Raw genomic sequence first — 20148 nt, 5'->3', positions numbered from 1 at the left:
CTGTAAGAACCACTCCACCTTACAGTAATCACTACCACCAAGCAGCACTAGCAGAGGAACCTCTCCAAATAAAGCATTGGTGTCTTCCATACCTCGTCAAAAGACAGCAGCTGTCATAATATATTACAAGTACAAATACTTGTACAGTTTTTTTTTTTTTCTGCATATACATTCATTTAATTATAACTTAACACCAAAAAAAAAAAGTTGGACTGAAAAGAGCTGACTGAACAAAAGGTTGAACAAAAAAAAAAGCAGGACAAAAAAAAAGAGAGATAGAATTGGGTCGAACCTCCTATTTCCCGTATAAAAAAATCATAAAAAAACCTGGTTCAAGTCCGTGTTGTATGTTGGGTCCCCACATAGCTTTCGCGGTGTTTTTTTCGTTCATCGGGAAAACGCCACTCCAGTCCTCCAGTTCTCTTAATCTTCAATCCTTCCATTGCCCTCTTCATTTGCCATTGCCTTTTGAAAACTTCTCCTTGTGTGGTTCTTCTTCTTCGTCATTGGTTTGGTTCTGCGGTCCCCTGTGGTTGACTAACGCGCCCTGCTACGCTGTTCCTCTCGGTGGGCCTCGGCCCGCCTTTTACGCTTGCTACTGTGTTCTACTCTCGCTCATCGTGAAGGTGCTGGCGGTTGTCCATCGTAAAAAACACATCTGGGGCTTCCTTCAGGAATTGAAGCAAACCCTTTTTTGGACATGTCCCAGGGTGGCGGGTCGTCCCCCCTGAGTACCGGAGGGAATCTCTTCCATCTTCCAGATCCCATAAGGCCAATTCCCGCAGATATTTGCCGGTGTCTTGACTTGTTTGATGTTTTCGCGGGGGGCGTCACTGTTCCAAATGCCCTGGGAAAAAGGGGAAGTACTCCACATTTCGGACTCGGTAAAGATCCAGTCCTTTAGAGAGTCCCACTGACGGAAAATCTTCATCCTGGTCAACATGGAAAAGAAGAACTTCGCACTTTGGCAGAAGATTATGCTCCGTGCAGATCCTTGAATGATGGGCCTTATCACAGAAGCCCCGCATCCCTGGATTCTTCTTTGGTGAAAACGTGGTCGTTCAGGGGTATCTCCCATTTCACGAGCGGAAGTCGAGATATCCGCCATGAGGTGAAGAAACTTGTGGCTTTGTTGGCGTCCGGGCGATGTAGTTGTTTTTCGAAGGGTCATGCATTACCCCTTCCTGCAAGACCCATGTCGTCAGAGATGCCCCCCGTAGTCCCTTCGTTGAGTCCACATTTTTTCGGTTCGTGCAAAGTGGTGTGTGGGAAGTTTGGCAAGTCGGGAGACGAGGTCTTGTGAAACATGAAGTTCTCTAGAGTAAGTGGTCCCATGCTCCACCAGTATGTACTGTACATACGTCACGTATCTCGCTATCTCCACAACGTGCGCTTTAGACTTACTTCCGGGTAACCCATAACTCAGCTCACATAACCTCAACCTAAGACTACAATACATTCCCTTCTTCACACCAGCAATGATTAAAACTGATCTGTCGCAACAAGCATCCCTCACACTTTTTACTCCGGTGACCCCTCGGTCCCGTAAGCGGGGCCACTAACCCTGACTAACCCCGAGACTGAGGATCGGGTCAATGGCCAGCCTGAGTCGTTTGAGAGTCCTCCTTGTGTCTCGATAATGGCGTGGACGCGTCTGGGTCGTTGTGACGCGTGCATGGGAAATCCAGGAGGCGTTCCGAGTCGAGATATGACATCAATGCCGCTTGAGTGCGAAAAACCAGCCCTTTTCGGAGGGTATGAGTCTGGGAGTAGTCAGGTACATTGTCGGTCAACATACGTACACGACCCGGTGGCGGGTGGCTCGTTTGTATGTGGAGACGGAGGGTGGTCAATGTGTGCTGTCATGTAATTCCATTGTCTTCGTTCCGGCGGTTCTGTGCCATACAGTTACATTCTCTTTTCAGAGATAAACGTCTGAGAGCTCTAAGACTGGGCTTCTGGCAGCGCACAAGCATCCCTTCTGTCTTCCAACGACCTCCAGATGTTGTTACGACATCAAATCCACCGCGTGATCGACGTGCCACCTCCCTAGCTGGCGTTGGAGCCTTTCTCGATACTCACCCAGTCGCCCTGGGCAGACGAGTCTGCCTTTTTGTTCCGCGTGAAGCCGAAACCGATCCGGAAAACACACAAGGAGGGATGTTCGGACACATTCTGGCCTGTGGAGCTGCTTGAGACGCCGACGGAGCAACCCCGTTGCTCAATGTGCTGGACGCTTGTCTTGACGGACAACGGCTGACACATGTCTGAGGCCGACTATAAGTGCTCCGTCACAGGCCAGGCTTGAAACACATGATGCGGATCTTGAATGAGCGTCCAGAGTTGTACACATGGTGTGCGACTCTGGTGGTGTACCCTGTATTTAGATGTGCAAGTAGACCCACTGACCTTCCGGAGAGTTACAGTATGTACTCTAGGGAGAGGCTTAGCATCGGAAAACCGAGATAAGTGAGTTCGCAGCCGCTCTCTAATTACACCCAGTGTGCAAGTACATACTGTACCTACTGGTAGGATTGTTACCGATCCCCACTCGTAGACTGTACAGAGAACAGTGGATTGATATCGTGCTATCAGACTGTCAGAGTCGTTACTCCGTCGATACAGTGCATTATCTAGCAGCCGACATTATCACAAGCAAATAATTATGCAACTGCTCCGTTCGAAAGCTCTAATAGCTGCTAAATCTACTGTCCAAAAGTTATCTTATTGTCCCGTATCAGCAAGATAAGAGGAACTGGACGGATCAGGGAGTCCTAGCCGGACACACGAATGGTCTCATTAAATGCCACCGAGCAGCCAGAGTTTGTGATGGCTGAATCATAGTGATGGATGTGTTTTACTACAGGAACTAATTGTGCTACCTTGGCACAGCCCGTGATTGATCTTCAAGATATGTACTGTATGAGTTGTAGATGATTATATATGGCCCAGAGGTATACTTGTAGTAGTACTTGTACTGAACGAGAGAACCATTGTAATTACAGTACATACAGTAGCTTCAAAGAGACGTTTGCACCATGTGTATAAGTGGTTGTCCAACATAACAGCATTCTTCTTGTACTGTATATAATTACATAATTGTATGGCACGATGTTTGTTTGTACATACCCCCTGGAACAGCAATAATACAGGGGCTCGTGCGTATATTTTGGAGGGTCTGGTATTTAGTCCAATACCAATTATGATGTAAAGCAGTCAGTTATGAGTGCCAGTATAAACCCCTGAAGCCACAATTGGGCTTTTCTGAAAACGTGCTATTCTCAGGGCTGTACGTAGTCGTTTGCACGGCTGAGTTGCCCATGATCATTGAGTGCTCATTTGTGGCCCAGTACGAGGTTTCAGTTGGTTTGATCCGCCCTACTGTAGCTCGCAGACCACGTTTTGAGTGGGATTGCTGTCCAGAGATCCATCTGTCTTGGCAGTTTCGCACTTTGGGCGCAAGAAACAGTGATGGGGAATGAGACATCTCCACTTGGTAACTACTTGTACGGGACAGGCATATGTTTACAGCGACTAACAGTTTACGACGATATCACTTTGCACGCCCTTATCATTCAGTACATTCCAATCTGCGTGAGACACGCTAAGGAAGCGTGAGGTAAAAGCTGAAGTTGTGAGAAGCTGTGCTGGGTGGTGGTTAGGTAAAGGGCCAAAAGTGGGCCATGTAACATTGTCACATTGGCACATTGGACGGGCTTTGGATTTCAATTAGGGGGGCTTCTTCCTGTCCTTGTTTCTTCACGTGCTGAACTAAACCCCGCATGCCCATCGCATCTCTGTCTTCCATTCCTTGTTTTGCTTTACAATCATTTGTCATGATCGGCGTGTGAGATGATCCCGCTGGAGATCCTGTAGTCAGGAGAAATCGATAATCCACGGTGATAAGGGGACAGTGAACACCAAAATGCGATACAAAAAAGCAACCTCAAGTTCGCATCCACTAGCCTGTTTAGTAACTTAGACGGGCCATCCTTATCTTGTTAGCGCCCGCACAAAACCTCCAAGAAATGTCACACCTTAAGGGACCCTGAATCACGTCTGGTTCGAACCCTGAAGTCAGAGTTCGAACCCAACGTCTCTTATACTACCGCGCTAGGCGTGTGGGTGCAGTGGAGCGTAGCTGAGCACTGTCGCTACTGCCAAATAAGCGGTAGCACAAAAATTGGATTTTCGTGTCTCTATTTTCGTATTACGTGTCGCTCGCTCTTCCTGGTGCACATCTATTTTGGGTGTCTCACCCATCCACTCACTTCCAGCTTACCAAAGGTGACTAAATTGCTCACCAACATTATGTGGAGAATTCCATACAGAAGAAACACGTCGATCGGCGCATAACTGGCGTACACAGACCGACTGCGGTTGACGCGCAGGTGGAGAAGAGCTTGAGAGCGCTTCATGGTGGCCATTCATCGTGCTTGAGACACGTGACATGGGCACACCTAACGTCAACCAGCCCAACACTACTGGGAGCCGAATGACAGACATAGGGGCAATGTCACCAACTTGCTAAATCATGCCTTGTACGCTGTCACTCTATGGACGATCTTACTCAGCCCAACCTACTTGCACCCAGCATTCTGTGCTTAACTGAAAACTGTTCAGGCACACCCTCTAGTGCCGAAAATGAATGTTCATGGGTTCTACACTGCCCTCTCGAGACGCACAGAAGAACACAGCCTCTGCATGTGGAACAATATTTTCCATCCAACCAATGGCCCCATGCGTTCCTGTGGTCTTTGCTTTTTCGCCCTCCCTCTACTATCCGCCAAGAACAATTGGCTATGCTGCGATTAGACGTCACATCTGTTGGTACCTACATACGACGCACGCACAAAGAAAGGCAAAAAAGAAACGCCGCCGATGACGCAAACGGAAAATCAATGGTTGAAGTTCAATCCATGGTATATATAGTCGGACTCGTACAATCATGTTATTCGGTACAGACAAATGAAAATCTCAACTCTCTTCACACTGGTGGCTGGAGCCTCGGCTTCGGTCTCTCAGACGAAACCTCGCGACCATGACGCCTACAAGGCCACCGCCTGCTTCACCGTTGCCCAGAATTACAACTTTGGCATCGAGGCTAACTACTACGAGTCGCAATACGCATTCTTCCACGAGTTTTGCAACACTAAGCCCTTCTTACAGTCCGTGCTGCTGTGCATGGACAAGGCTTACAACGGCAACATGAAGAAGCTGCAAAAACAGTTCAAGGAACGTGTGCTGGTCATGTGCAAGTTTGTGGGCGAGCCACGACCCGACAAGCAGCAGGTTCTCGAACTCCTTACCTCCGCCAAGGACTCACAGCCGGTTCAGATTCCTGAGCCAGCCTCCCAGGACCCTAAGGCTCCCCCTTCACCTCTGTACACCAAACCCGTGATTGTGGACGAGGAGACCTATGAGGGCACACTCGCCACCACTAACATCTCCGAACTTGCCTCTGACAAGGGTCTGTGGCTTGCATCAGGTCTTCTGGGCTACTGGGCTCTCATTCTTCTCTTTGGTACAATCTCCCATATGTTCCGAAAGCTGTTCTTCCCTGTTCTTCTGAAGATGACTGGTTTGCACATCAACACCTTGCGGCGTAACGTGACCATGTCGGCTCTTTTTGGCCACAAGCACGCCCAGGGTTGGCTGGCTGGTTGTCTTCCTACTCGAGTGCAATCTCTCACCGTCGTTGGATACTGGTGTCTAATCTTCATCTTCCCCTGTGTTGGATACAAGTTCGAGACCCCTACAGAGGGGAACTCACACACCGCTCAGCTCAGATCTTACCTTGCCGTAAGGCTCGGAATCATGGCTGTATCCCAGACTCCTCTCATCTTTCTGTTTGCTGGAAGAAACAACTTTCTCATGTGGCTAACTGGCTGGTCTTTCGACACCTTCAACGTATACCACCGATGGATTGGTCGAGGCATGGTCGCTCTAGCTATCTCTCATGGTGTCACATTCACTGTTGCTGTTGGAGATTCTCTTCCTGCTGCTTACAAGCGGCATTGGTTCTACTGTGGAGTCATGGCTGTCATCAGTGCGTCGTTCATGATTCTTTTTGCCATCTCTGCTATCCGCCACAGATTTTACGAAGTCTTCCTCATCATCCATCTCTGTCTCGCCATTGTCTTTGTCTATGCCATCTACAATCATACCGAGTTCGTCGGCTACCATGAGTTCATCTATGCCGTTATTGCAGTATGGTCTTTTGATCGAGCTGCTCGAATCGCCCGAATCTTCTACTCTGGCATCAACTCTCGAGCGAAGATTACGGTCGTCGACACAAATGAGCGAATCATGCGTTTGGAAATCCGACATTCTGGCAGATGGACCCCTAAGCCTGGTCAGTACATCTTCCTGTATGTGCTGAGCAACCGAAAATTTTGGGAGTCGCATCCATTCACTGTCTTTCAGTCTCCTCAGGCCGAGAAGGACGGATCCATCACCCTGATGGTCAAGGCTCAGAAGGGAATGACCGAAACTCTCTACAAGCGTACTCTGGAGGCTGGTACTCTGGACACCCGTGTTCTTGTGGAGGGTCCATATGGCTCTAAGATGCCTGTGGACAAGTACGACTCGTCCATTCTCATTGCTGGAGGTATTGGTGTCACAGCTATTTACCTGTGTGCCTCCTCGCTGCTCAAGTCTTCTGCCAAGAGCATCACTGTTTGCTGGGTTCTCCGGTCCGACCAGGCTCTCGAATACTTTTCCCCAGAGCTCGATTACCTTCTCAACGACCCTCGAGTCCGAGTGGAAATCTACTTCTCTACCCAGAAGCAGCAGCTCGAGACTTCACCCTCCTCCAGTATCAGTGATAGTGAGAGTATGGTGGACAATGGAGTTGTGACCGAGAAAGATGGAGTTGTCGAGCGAGCGAAGACTCGCTCCCGTCTCTCTTCAGCCGCCACAGCTACCAACCGTCTACACATTTCCTACGGTTACCGACCAGATATGCTCACCCATGTCCCCAACAGTGTGGCTTCTCAGGGAGGCTCCACCGCTATTGTCGTCTGTGGCCCTCCTGCCTTTTCTGATGACGTTCGACTGGCCGTCAGAGACAACTTGAACTCCACCACCGAGCGAGTTGACTACTTTGAGGAGGCTTTCTCTTGGTAGTCGGTATTTAGATCATTATTTATAAATTAGAGTGAAATTGATAGATGTGACTTGTAGAAGCTGCTGTATTGTAGGTAACTTCACTCTCCACCAAGGGTGTGGAATTAACCATGGTGTTTGAAAACGGGCGTGGACTTAGTACTACCCGTGTTGACTCCCCCAGAAGGGCAATTTTCAATAACCTCCAATACTAGTGGGGCTGGTACAAGTACAGTGTACACTAATTGTTATACGCAGCTAAGTTAACGTGAAACTGCTGTCAGGGACTGAAAAAGCAAACAGCAACCATCGGAAAAAAGGAAAGCAAATCTACGGTACCCCTCACGTCAGGTACCAGGGACTAGGTCTGCAGTGTCTAATGTATAACTACCCGTCAAACCAAACGTATGCTTATAGCTTCGACTTCCAGGGTTTTAGAGTGACCGTCTAACGTGTTTTTGGGATGTAGGAGACAGAAAGGATCCACGTTTCATCTGTGGAGTAAGGAAACGCATCGTACAATAAGGGGCGCAGAGAGAACAAAGATCGTCTCAGATTACTCCGCCCCAATTTGCTCACAAGCAATGTAGCACTTGTTTTCCTGTCCTATTACGTGTGTCAAGTCTAGTCATCATGACAAATCCCTTGGTAAGACTGTCAAGGTTAGAGTGTGCAGAGCCAAGCAGGACACCATGGACGTACATTAAACCTATTGTTGAGCTGTAGGTGAACAGCCGAAGACGAGCGACTTCAAAGTCCGAGTTTTCGAGCACTTTCATCAGTTCAGAAACAACTCGTTTGCAGAGGTGCCCTGTGGTAGTGTATTTTGCGATGGCGCTAAATTAGACTGCATACAGCGGAATAAAATTATCACAAGAACAAAGGATAAGCATAGGTGTTCGTTCAGGAAACCGAGTGTGTCAAACTACTGTAAAAACATGTCAGAGAAATCAGCGATTGGAAAAAAGATTACAGCACCCAGGATTCTCGTATGGTCTCCCACTACAATACTAACCTAGGCTCTCTGGTGCTTGACCTATGGCCTGATCGGACGGGAAGCCGTATTTTTCACCAGGAATATGGGCCGTAACCAAACTGGCGCCGACCCGGAATCGAAACGGGGGGCCCATCGATGGCAACGATGGATTTTACCACTAAACCATCGGCGCGTTTTTTATATTTTCAAGATATCAAATCGAAACATAAGGTGTCCTAGGATTAGTCATCACATGAATCATTAGAATAAAAAAATAAAAAAAACACATACTACTTGTAGGTATAACCAACCGACAGCGCCCCGCAGCGCACATCGCCAAGATTCAGAAGTGTATGATTTATTGAACGTCAATAACCCGGCTTACTAGGTACAGTATATAGCTGTAATGAATCATTAAAAATTTAAAAAAAAATTGCTATTATTGTTTCGTTTCAAATGCCGCCTAAAGAACCTTGTCATCTCAGAGAACATTATACTTGTTCTTGTAATTGCCTCTTTCTGCTCAGTTGCGCTTGGCAATGGGGCAGTGTTCTAACTGGCCGATGTTTCGGCTATAACTTACTAGTTTATTCTGTGACTGCCATATTATTTTGCGAGATTGCGAATGGACGCTGGGGGACACTGTAGTACCCACTTGCCTTCCCCAAATATCATAGTCTACCGTATTTTATCAGCTGTCAGGTCTTCCTATCTGCGTCCTGTCCTTTGTCTGCGTCTCCATTGAGATCTGCTAGGGACTACTGTAATTCGCCTTCTATAGCGTTCGAGGACAACTGACAAGTGTCAGACAGCACCCACTGACTTGGCACTGTTTCAAGGGTTAAATCTGTAGAATTTCTTTTCCGGTTTCAAGTCCACTTCGTGGTCTGAGGTCAATGTATTGCTTTTGGCGCTGCTGTTGTCTTAGGTTAAACGTATAGCCCTGTTACTGACGTATTGCTATGGAATCCTTTTTGTTTGTGACCTGGTCCAATGTTTCGGGAGTACTGCTGTTTTGTACATAGATACAATATCGCATTACCGTACCGCCGTTTCGAAGTATCAAAAGAGGGGCTATTCTTTCACTTGCCCGATCCGTTGGGTTACTGACTTCTGATCTCATGGGAGTACATACTGTGCATGAATGTAGTTGACGTTTCCATGATCCGGGTCACATGTTTTTTTGGATCCTGTTCATCAGAGTAGGCTACAGTAGTACATACTGTACTTGTACTTGGTTTTATTGATTTGATGCTTTTGATAAAGACAGGTAATGGCACTTTGGTGCACAGTGTGTATATTAGTATGTACATACTGTACTTGTAGGTAATCTGTACTGTAACAGTAGCTACAGTAGTAGTTGTATTGTACATACTGTACTTGTATCTATACAGTAGTATGTATGTATAAGTATATACTGTACTGGCACTTATATATACTGTACTGACACTTATATATACTGTAGAGGTGCTCACATGTGGCTTGACCTGACGAACTGCAAGAGTAAATATCATAAATGACAAATGAAATACCAAATAAATAATTGAACACCTCAGCCTTGAAATACCTTTGTATGTGAGTCTCATACTCTACCGATTAAGCTACAAGTAGCCAGGCTTGTCGGCTCCGGGGTTTGTTTATTGAAGATCATAAGTATTATTGATGTGATATAGTTAATTAACAACTTACAACCCACTTCTAGGGACACGACGTTCCGATAGTAGCACACACCAGAAGGGTGTGTGCTTGCTCATTCACCAGAAAAGAGATTCTAGATCAGTGGATAAAACTATCTACAGGATGGACATCTAGTCTACGACCCAGCTGATTCCTCTCATCACTATGTGGTGACATCTCATCATTATGTGAGGAATTAGCCAGGTATTACCCCACCGGGTATTACCTTCAACATTGTTGGGGGGTTTTTTAATAAGAAAAAGACAAAAAAACACTCGAACACTTTTCGTACTTGTAGTACAAGGGCATCTTACTTCAATTTTATGTCTTTCTTTTATTCTGATGATGATACATTGTGTATTCGAAAGAATTTCTTTATATGTCCAGGGATTTCAAATTCATTTCAACACCTTCAAGGCCTATCAACAATGTTAAACCCGCACAACGGACTCGGGTTCGGGATTTCAGAAGAGCGTACAACCATGATTGTAGTTATCCTCTTGTTTTATTTGGCTATCACACCCTATCGTTTTAATAGTGCCCCATAATACGTCAGTGTTCTTCGTACCGTACTAAACCGATTTTTTCAGTGTGACTAAATTAGAGTTTTCATATATGCAAGGATGTCTCCTTGTGAAAAGAGCGGAAAACATAGCTGCTGGCGTCAATAATAGGTCTATAGCTTTTTTTCAAGATAATATAAGGTTTTTGAACCTTCATATCCAGTAATATAACCCCGTTCTGGTTTCACAAATGCCCATCTCCAACTCCATTGTTCGTATCATGCAATGTATCATGCATCGTATCTGCTGGTATGCATGTTGCATACATATTATATGCACTTTTTGGCCACCAGTCATCTACCCAGAACTCAAATGAGCTCGACCAGACTAATGAACTCCATGTGTCCAACTGTTTTCATCAGAATCAGACAAACAAGCAGGTCTGTCTCATTTAACGAAGACTAGCGATCAGTTTGAGTGTATATTGGTAATCACACCTCTACCGCATGAGCCCTAACGGCTAAGAGACGCTGTTGCACACTGACAACAGCTTCTGATTGGGTGTTTGAGCTGAGAATCCCACGAGTAAAATACCAAGGGCTTATCTAATTTTGAGAAGAGAAGGAACCCATTCGGTGTTGAAACATGTAACTACTAAATAGTCCCCTCCGATATTACGATCGTAGCGAGTTGAGTTTTCTGTATCGTTGTAGCTTTACATTGGCCGACCACTTACAGATATTACCAAAACATACTATTAATGCTATGTCTACGTAGTACTGTAATCCAGTCAAGCCTTCTGAGCTTTGCTCTTCTTGGGAACTCGGCAAACGTAGTAGAGCAGGAAGGCCATGGCCACATTGAATACAGGGTACGCCCAGATAATACCCCAGTTTCTCCATCGTTGGGTATAGGAGACATCAACCATACTCAGATACGTATCTGAAGACTTCATGGGGCAATACTCACACAACTCATTGGCTGCAGGATTCAACAGATAACCCCCATTATCGCCTAGAGCCTGAATGAACCCCTGCATATACTCCCCACACGATTTTCCAGGGAATGTTTGGAATCTGACGATTTCGTTTCCAGAGCACGTTACCGGGGCTCGTCCAATACCTGTTGCCAGCATTCCTCCAACAAAGTAGGTAAGAGGCGAAACTCTGTACATGAAGATCCAGAAGCCAGGCATCTGCTCTTTGGTGGCCAGAACACCACAGAACAGCAACATGAGAGAAAACAACAAGTTACCAATATTGGCAGCAGTGTCCTTGTTACCAATACCCGCAATCATCATGTGGGCAAATGTGGAGTTGTAAAGGAAGAGCAAAAGAACGTAGAGGAAGAAAAGAGCCCCTCGTTCGTGGACAGAATTGTTGTGCTCAGCTGTCCACTGGAATCCCACAGGGTAGTAGAAACAGAAGAAGACAATTACACCCATGAGGAATTGCCAAGACAGCTCGACTACCATATTGGATGCCATGAACACTTGCCACGAGTATGTCTTGGACGACCGTTCTCGTGCTTCGTATTGCTCTCGCATCTGGTCAAACTGAGGAATGATCTGCTCCACAACAGTGTTGAAGATCAGGAACAGCATGAAGAAGGAGAACATTTTGTTCTGCATACCCTGGATATCAGAAGGTGCCTTGAAGAAGGAGAAACCAATAAAGATGGCAGAGGCGGTACACAAAAAAATCTTGGACCACAGGTAAGATGGAGTTCTCCAGAATCGCTGATATAGTCGTTTGGTGACAATCTTGAACTGAGTCCATTGACCTACTGCGAACTGGTCCGAGTCGGAGTAGCCGGACGCGTCTCTCTCAGTGTTGTTGGTCTGTGTTCTCTCGACGGTCTGGGCCATCTCATCGAGTTCTGCCCGTTTGGCAGCTCGTTCAGACGACTCATTCCAGACCACAGGCCAGTCTCTCTTGGCAGTAGATCCAGGAGCAGCTCCAATCACTTCTAGCATCCACTCTGCAGGGTTACCTTCCTTGGGACAAGGGTCAGCTCCGTTTCTCTCAAAGTAGCTTGTCAATATGGTAGACTCAGGGCCAATATCGCCGTAGTAGACGGTTCGACCTCCGGAGGCTAGGAACAAAAGTCGATCAAACTCCTGGAAGAGGATAGCAGAGGGCTGATGGATGGTGCACAAAATAGCCTGTCCATTTGCAGCCAGTTTCTTGAGTAGTTTAATAATAGACCAAGCAGTCTGAGAATCAAGACCAGATGTAGGTTCGTCCAGAAACAACAGCAGCTCAGGCTTGGCAGCCAGCTCTACTCCAATCGTTAGACGCTTTCGCTGCTCAACGTTGAGACCCTCGCCTGGAACACCAACAATAGCCTCAGCATAAGCCTCCATCTCAAGAATTCGAATAACCTCATCTACGTAAGCAAGTTTGTCCTTGACTGAGATGCTGGACGGCTGTCGAAGCAGAGCAGAGAACTCGAGGGACTCGCGTACGGTAGCAGTAGACGTGTGAATATCCTGCTGTTGAACATAACCAGTCTTTCGTTGGAAAGATTCGTCTCTGGGTTCTCCATTGACCAACATGTCGCCAGTAATAACACCTGTCGCTTTTCGGTCAGCCAAAACATCGAGCAGGGTAGTCTTACCTGCACCTGAAGCACCCATCAGAGCTGTCAGAGTGCCTGGCTTGACCCAACCATCAACATGGTCCAGAAGTCGTCGTTCTCCATCCTTGACTTTGGTGTCATAGCAAACATCCTTCCACTGGAATATTCCCTTTTGGGCCTGGATGTTAATGGAGGAGTCTTCGGATGCAGGCTCCTCGCTCTTCTCACCAGCCATCATCGCACCAGCCTCCTCGTCGTTGGCAGCATGTTTCTTGATCTTCTTGAGGTATGACTTCCGGAACACGAGCACCTCGCCTTTGGACTTGGCGCCCTGAATATATTCTACCGCGACCAGGTAGCAGAAGCCAAAGAAGAATATAAAACCGAACAGGATTCCCATGTTTCGCCACAGATGAGCATTGTAGTACTGGTACGCGAGACCCAGAAATCGGTCGCCGTTGACCGACGATTCGGCAGGTACAGAGCCAACAACGGAACACGACTTGTACTGGAGATCAATCTGGTCGTATTCTCCTCCCGTAGGGACGTATGAAGCACACCCGTAGTCTCGATTTCGGAACTCGTTCACCATTACAGCCTCGAATCCATAAGCGACTGGGTTCAACCAGTTGATCCACCGAGCCCATCCGTGCATGTAAGTGATGGGAAGCGAGAAACCAGTGTAAATGACAAGCGCCAAGATGATGACTGATGCAGGAGCTAAGGCTTGCTCGAGAGTTTTGGTGATGGCAGCCATGCACCGGAAGATCATGGACATCGCAAGTGTACACAGAAGCGAGAAGAGGAAGAAGATGAAAAATGGACCTGGTTCACGTCTCAGGTACGTCATGAAGTACAGAGTCAGATTGACAGCCAGGAGCGTAAGGATTTTAGTAGGGAATGTGGTCAGAATGGACGCCAAGGCTTCAGTAAATGGATGGTATAATGCATACCGCGTTTGTTTCTCCACAATCGGACGTTGTTCGTAAAGCGATAAAATTTCCAGGACCGAAGAGAAGGCGTTGAGCAGAATAGCGAAAAAGAGAAGAGCTCCTCGAGAGAAAAATGTGTCTGTGGTCTGCTGCATGTTATAGAACATGGAAGACAGAACCAGGGCCATGATGAAGTTTCCAACCACAATGGAAATATCTGTTGACATGTCTCCTTTGATACGCAGAAAGCCACGCCAGAGACACAATCTGGTCTGCATGGGCCATGATATCGTATACGGAGACTTGACACGAGTGTGTCTAGCCTGTGACTCCTTTCGCAGCTCCATGAAGTGATCCTGAGACTCTCCACCCAGCTGGAACTCGGTGTTAAACTCCTCAATCTCTTGTAGGAGCTTCTGACGAGCCTGTGACTCCATCCAGCACTTTTCGAAGTCGTCAGGAGTTCGAGGCACCTTGTTCTCCCACCCGGGCTGAATTATTCGCTCAATGGGGTTGGTTAGCGACGTGAGGAAATCACCCGTAGTCTGACGGTCTGCACACTCGAAGCCAAGATCAAGGAAAAACTGCTTCGCCTCCTTTGCGAGTCCGAAGTATATTTGTCGTCCCTCGTACAAAACACAGACCTTGTCGAACAAGTCGTACGCCTCTTGAGATGCCTGATAAAGAGAAACAAACATTGAAGAGCCCATCATCTCGGCTGACAGACGAAGAGACCGAATGAACTCGGTGGCATTGGCTGCATCCAGCCCACGTGTACTATTATCCCAGCACTGGAGAGGAGCTCCACAGACGACAGACTCGGCAATAGATACTCGCTTACGCTCTCCTCCAGAGACACCACGCACGAAATCGTTGCCAACTTTGGTATCCATAGTATGCGTGAGACCGAGGGTTGCCATAGTAACGTCTCGCGTATGTTTGGCAAACTGTTCACGTGATACTCCCTCCAGACGATTGTGGGGTGTTCGAGCGAGAGCTGCAAACAAGAGAGTGTCTCCGACTGTCAGATGGGGGAAATGGACATCCACTTCTGCGTTGTAGACGATTTCTCCCCGGGCGTTTTTAGTCATTACCTTTCTTGGGACGCCTATGTTAGTAAAAAATGTCGACAGAGAAAATGTATACTGATGAAAACCTCACAAAGGACTGCGTAAGATGTTCGTACTCACCCTGATAATTCCATTCTGTCTTATCCTCAATGTGAAAGCCATATGTTTCACAAGCCACAGACTTCAGGAATGTCGTACATCCCGATCCTGGTCTTCCTAGTACCACACAGGTCTCTCCTGCTCTCACCAGACCGTCAAAGTGTCTTAGAATCTGCACCTTGGTGCCCTTGTTACCTCCAAACAGCTCCATGATCATCGGGCCAATCGCCAAAACGGAGTTAGAGAAAGTCTTCTGGTACTGCGAGCCACCTCCATAACCATAAGCGGCCAGGTTCTTGAATGACACACCCGCTGTGATATGCTTGGTTGCTCCAAACCGCTGCTTCAATCCCAAAACGGTCTTGATCCATTTACGAGCGTTGAACTCGTCAGATAACGGATCGAGTTGGGGGTCCGAGTTGTCGATGTAAGGATTGACGTCAAGGTTAGGCTGGACAGTGTCGGATCTGAGCAGCTTTTCGTTCCCCACAGTGCCCTTTTCCGTGTCGTAATCGTCGACCCTATCTTTATGGACGGATTCTGCTATTGACCTGATTTCTGCATCAATGGTGGGATCCAGACCAGTGTAATCTGGTGGTGTGCTTTCCATGCTGTTTTTTAGGAAGAGAAGTCGGCTTCTAAAAACAATTGCTTTACAATGACGAGAGGAAAGTGAGAGACTCGTTTGTGGGATTGCTCATCACCTTTAACAGTATGCGTGATTCGACACTGCAGCACCCCATGAAGCTTAACTATAATTGCATATATTTACGCAAGCTGGGGAAAGGTGTTAGAGTGTCATGAATGTCATGAATGTCATCTGGGGGCGTTTTTACTGGTTTAGTCGATTTGTAATGCCTCATAATACTCCCGGATAGTCATTTTACGTGCAATAATGGTCAAAAACGACAAGTGTACATAATCTACTAACCGCGCCTCCACCTGCGCCGTGCAGAACAGTGAAGGTACATTAAAATTAAACACAAAATTCAATGCTGCCGTATGTTTTGAGGAGCGCAAAAGTGCGGAAAAGTCACGTGAGGCGTTTGTGTACGCTCCCAGGGAATTTTTATTACGGGAATGGTTCTATGTCTTGCAATGCGTATAGTAAGTGGCGCCACGTTCAAAGCCGCTCAGCACATTCTCAGCTAGTATATCTCGATACGAGCTGACAACAAGGAACATATTAAGCGAATTTGAATTTAAACGAGCAAAAATGAGCTTAATTGTGAAACAAATCAAACAAGGGACAAGAAACATGGCGAAATTCGGTAAAATTCATAGAGAGGAAGAATCTGATGGGAAACAATATCTGATATAATCTGAAAAAAAAAAAAAAAAAAAAAAAAAAAAAAAACACTACAAGTACAGGCCAATATCCCCTATTTCCTATTCTACGTTGGAGTGCCGTGTATAAAAAGGGTCCAAAGTAGCTTCGTAACCCCAAAAGCATACCCTGCCTGGATAACATGTTACATGCCACTATGACATTTGATGAGGACAAAGACATCACAGACGAGTATAGAATATACATACCGGAGGAATTGTCACGAAGGTCGCGACGGCAAATGATGGTGCATACGGGGGTACTTGAAAAGGTCGAGTGAGATTGAAGATGCTACAGGCCATACGTCTGTGTACATACTGGTGTGGCGATGGGAATTAGGGACTGTGGTCCCATACATGTACCACAGCACAGAGAAGGGATCTATGGTGTTAGAAGATAGCTCATCTGATAATCACATATACAGTATCATATTCTCATACCATGTTGTAACATCAGTTCCCCCAGTGCCTTAGTGCCCATTTTTCTTGATGTAGCTACAGAAATCGATGCTAATATGTACAACACTTGATGTTATCATCAGGATGCCAACTTGTAACGAACTCGACTCTTGCCACTACTTTTATCGCCGGTACCACTAACTGGATGCACCAGAATGGCAATTAGCCTGTGGTTTGGTCACTGGTGTAACTACAATACTCGTGCCTGTAGTTAGACCAAGCTCGTAAATCAATGATACTGTAGCATGTCCATCAACTTATAGTCTACTGTAATAGATTGTGCGCGATCTACAGTGCACTGGTGATATTCTAGTAGCTACACTACAAGCTCTAGCTACCTCTATAAGCTCCAGTACATTCAGCTGTGGTCAACTTACCAAGATCAGGTACATCTTAGATCTCGTACTAAGTCACCGGCTCAGGAAATTGGGACATCTCTTCGTTTATATCGTCCTCACGACTCTCCAGTATGATCAACCCTTTCCCTGCACACACACAAAACTCAACCCCGCTTAATAAGGGCGTTCGGAGATACTGCGGGACAGGTTTTGTGGGGGATTCTAATGACACAAGAAAGAAAACACCGTTCTAGAATGGATGTGGGTATATTTATCAGCTTTAAATAATCAGAGCCAATTAATAGATCCCATAGACACCTATATGATTGCTGGAAAAACCCATTCATTCGCCATCTCTATGTATTAGAGTTTAGGATTGTTATGGGGAGAGATTTTGGGGGTTACTTATACTCAACTAAATTGGGTGTCATTTTGGGTAAAAATTGTTCTGACAGAAACAACACACTTCCAATATATTATCTGTGAAAATTTATTCCAAATAGATCTACTATTAAACGTCTTATGAGCATCCCGAAGTTGAGATCCGCAAAGCTTACCTCATTTTAACCTCGGTATTTAGTTATACTCGATCACTTTACACGGGGACGTGTGATAGCTCCTAAAGGGAAAATGTGGTATCATTATCGTACTCTTCTCGTTTATAGAAGCACACTGGTATGTTCTAAATTCCCTTAGCACACCTACATCGTCCCCCAAAGTCTTCCCTGTGTCTTCTGCATGCTGCCAAAACCAACCACCCAAATTCGAAACTCAAAGTATATTTTGGTGGTGAAAAATTGAGTCTGACATCACCACTCACCACAGCACACTACACAACCATGAGCACTACCCCCGTCCAACCTCTGCAGTCGGAGCCTCTGATGGACTCCGAGACCGGCGTCGCTCCCCAGATCGAGGCCCCCCAGGTCCCCGAGGGCCCCAAGAAGGGCATCGACGAGCAGATTTTCGACTACTTTGCCGAGCACCCTGTCCAGGCCACTGCCGCCACTCTGGTCGGTCTGTATGCTCTGGGCGCTGTTTTCAAGCGTCCTGCTGCCGGCGCTCGAGGCCAGTTCTTCAAGGGCGGGTTTGAGAACAAAATGGGTCCCTCCGAGGCTCTGCAAATTCTGTCTCTTCGAGACGCCGGTCTGACCATGAACAAGCTCAAGGGCCAGCACCGAAAGATCATGTTGCTGAACCATCCCGATCGAGGCGGATCTCCCTACGTTGCCACCAAGATCAACGAGGCTAAGTCTGTTCTTGAGAAGCGGGGAGGACTCAAATAAACAACATGATCGAAGCAAATGTTGTGTGTTACAGGTGTGTTTCCCCTTGTGATGCTGACTCACAACGGCTTTAACCACCAGTAACTGCGGAGCATCATTGCAAAGGGCAATAAGAAGGATGTATATAGGAACGGCGGACGCCAGTACGGTTGTCCGTTGCTAATGAGATTGATGGATTTGAATAGTGTGTAGAAGAGAACATATCATTGTGAGGTCGACACATTTAGTTTGCGTGTAATGGCCCAGGGTGTATTTATTGCAGTCTTTCGAGTCTGCTGTTGTTATAGATTGCGTTTCTGTGCTCGCGAGTATTCTGGAAAGTTCCATGTCACGGATCAGTCTTAGTCAACCAGGCATCAATACCAATATGAACTACCAGAAGCCACCAGTACGGTCTGCATGCGTATTTCATGTTTATATTATCATCTACTTGTCTCCTCTGACACCTGCCATCAGAGAGTTCGAAGCACTCTACGTTTTGGTGAAAATACACACCACATCTTCGTCTCCAATCTTGTGCGAAAGACCACATTTCTGCGGCGAGTGCTTGGCCGACACACCCCACACCAACGCGTACTTGAACTTGTTCTTCATGTCTCTGTGAATAGTGTCACAGACATCCTCGATAGTGTTGTGAGTGGATCTAACCACGGTGGGTTCAGCGAAGTCCGGAAGCTCTCCCTTTCGTTTTGTGTAGATTCGTAGCATGGCGAGGTCGGCCCAGATTCGTTCCGTCAGATCATCGAGACCCAGCTCCATGGATGCAGAAATGACCACGGTGTCAGGCATGTGAGCAAGCCGGTCGACCTCCTCCAGAGACACAGCGTCACACTTGTTGTAGCAGTATAGACACTTGATGTAGGATCTGTGGTCGGCGTGGATCACGTCGATCATATCCTCGACCGTCACGTTTTCATCTCGGATCAGCACGTCGGCGTTGTGGATCTTGTAGTCCTTGAGCAAGTGCATCACCATCTTCTCCGAGAGGTACTTGGGCGGGTTGGTATAAGAAAATTTGACGCCTCCTGTCTTTTTAATCTTGAAATAAATGTTGGGCGGCTCCTTGTTAAGTCGGATGCCCACAGACTCGAGTTCTCGCTCGAGAATAGCACGCTGCTCCTCAGGCTTGGTAGCATCCAGAACCATGAGCACCAGGTCGGCAGTTTTAGCGGTCGAAACAACCTGTCGACCTCGACCCTTACCCTCGGAAGCACCCTGAATAATACCGGGCAGATCGAGAATCTGGATCTCGGCTCCATTGTACTCCAGCACACCAGGAACTGACGTCAGGGTAGTGAAGGCGTAAGCAGCAATCTCCGACTTTGTGTTTGTGATTTTGCCGAGCAGTGACGACTTTCCAACAGAGGGGAAGCCAATAAGAGCCACTCGGGCATGTCCAGACTTGCTGACCTCGAATCCTTCTCCCTTGGAAGTCGAACTTCCAGGAGCAGGCTCCAGAAGCTGTTGTCGATATCGAGCGAGCTTACCCTTGAGCAGACCAACGTGGTACTCGGTTGCCTTGTTTTTCTGCGTCCGAGCCAGCTCCTCCTGGATCTGTGTGATCTTTTCTGTGATTCCGATAGCCATCTTTGGGGAAAAAGAGTTGTGCCGTTGTCGAGATACAGTAGTTGAAATTTAAGAGTAGCTTTTCACCTGCATGTATTAGAGTTACACGTACTGTAGGTGGAAGGCGTAAGGGGAGAGGATGGATAGCAGGTGGTTGTGGTTGTTTTGGGGGGTATACAACTATTAAGGAAGCTGAATTATTCTATAAGGAAACAAAGGTCGATCCTCA

At 46.8% G+C, this 20148-nt stretch overlaps 8 protein-coding genes and 2 non-coding genes across 10 annotated transcripts, besides 1 other annotated feature; 3 read left to right on the top strand and 7 right to left on the bottom strand.

Moving 5' to 3' along the window:
- Window positions 1–670: 670 nt before the first annotated feature.
- Window positions 671–1171, bottom strand: YALI1_B17299t (uncharacterized protein; the record flags this gene model as incomplete). Its single annotated transcript, XM_068282084.1, has 1 exon — window positions 671–1171. The coding sequence occupies one exon, from the start codon at window positions 1169–1171 to the stop codon at window positions 671–673; it is 501 nt and encodes a 166-aa protein (XP_068138185.1).
- Window positions 1172–1639: 468 nt separating this feature from the next.
- YALI1_B17292g (uncharacterized protein) lies at window positions 1640–2033 on the top strand (the record flags this gene model as incomplete). The annotated part of the gene is made up of 2 exons (XM_068282083.1): window positions 1640–1861; window positions 1941–2033. The coding sequence occupies 2 exons, from the start codon at window positions 1640–1642 to the stop codon at window positions 2031–2033; spliced, it is 315 nt and encodes a 104-aa protein (XP_068138184.1).
- A 244-nt stretch (window positions 2034–2277) lies between these two features.
- YALI1_B17285g (uncharacterized protein) lies at window positions 2278–2630 on the bottom strand (the record flags this gene model as incomplete). The annotated part of the gene is made up of 2 exons (XM_068282082.1): window positions 2278–2550; window positions 2598–2630. 2 exons carry the CDS (start codon window positions 2628–2630, stop codon window positions 2278–2280), a joined length of 306 nt encoding a protein of 101 aa, XP_068138183.1.
- Window positions 2631–4968: 2338 nt separating this feature from the next.
- On the top strand, window positions 4969–7128 carry YALI1_B17261g (uncharacterized protein; the record flags this gene model as incomplete). Its single annotated transcript, XM_500824.3, has 1 exon — window positions 4969–7128. One exon carries the CDS (start codon window positions 4969–4971, stop codon window positions 7126–7128), a length of 2160 nt encoding a protein of 719 aa, XP_500824.1.
- Window positions 7129–8074: 946 nt separating this feature from the next.
- On the bottom strand, window positions 8075–8199 carry YALI1_B17229r. Its single transcript, XR_002432076.3, has one exon. It is a non-coding gene; the product is annotated as a 5S ribosomal RNA (ribosomal RNA).
- Window positions 8200–8204: 5 nt separating this feature from the next.
- On the bottom strand, window positions 8205–8276 carry YALI1_B17228r. Its single transcript has one exon. It is a non-coding gene; the product is annotated as a tRNA-Gly (tRNA).
- A 910-nt stretch (window positions 8277–9186) lies between these two features.
- Window positions 9187–9669, bottom strand: YALI1_B17214g (uncharacterized protein; the record flags this gene model as incomplete). Its single annotated transcript, XM_068282081.1, has 1 exon — window positions 9187–9669. One exon carries the CDS (start codon window positions 9667–9669, stop codon window positions 9187–9189), a length of 483 nt encoding a protein of 160 aa, XP_068138182.1.
- Window positions 9670–9721: 52 nt separating this feature from the next.
- Window positions 9722–9994: a sequence feature (Compare to YALI0B13002t, LTRyl1; YALI1_B17214t).
- Window positions 9995–11053: 1059 nt separating this feature from the next.
- YALI1_B17155g (uncharacterized protein) lies at window positions 11054–15554 on the bottom strand (the record flags this gene model as incomplete). The annotated part of the gene is made up of 2 exons (XM_500823.3): window positions 11054–14883; window positions 14966–15554. The coding sequence occupies 2 exons, from the start codon at window positions 15552–15554 to the stop codon at window positions 11054–11056; spliced, it is 4419 nt and encodes a 1472-aa protein (XP_500823.3).
- Window positions 15555–17906: 2352 nt separating this feature from the next.
- On the top strand, window positions 17907–18353 carry YALI1_B17132g (uncharacterized protein; the record flags this gene model as incomplete). Its single annotated transcript, XM_500822.3, has 1 exon — window positions 17907–18353. The coding sequence occupies one exon, from the start codon at window positions 17907–17909 to the stop codon at window positions 18351–18353; it is 447 nt and encodes a 148-aa protein (XP_500822.1).
- Window positions 18354–18824: 471 nt separating this feature from the next.
- On the bottom strand, window positions 18825–19940 carry YALI1_B17112g (uncharacterized protein; the record flags this gene model as incomplete). Its single annotated transcript, XM_500821.3, has 1 exon — window positions 18825–19940. One exon carries the CDS (start codon window positions 19938–19940, stop codon window positions 18825–18827), a length of 1116 nt encoding a protein of 371 aa, XP_500821.3.
- Between the last annotated feature and the right edge of the window lie 208 nt (window positions 19941–20148).

Source organism: Yarrowia lipolytica, chromosome 1B, assembly GCF_001761485.1.
Source record: "Yarrowia lipolytica chromosome 1B, complete sequence".
NCBI lineage: Eukaryota > Fungi > Ascomycota > Dipodascomycetes > Dipodascales > Yarrowia > Yarrowia lipolytica.
Note: the sequence above shows the minus strand (reverse complement) of the source record. Positions and strands in the feature narration are given on the sequence as shown.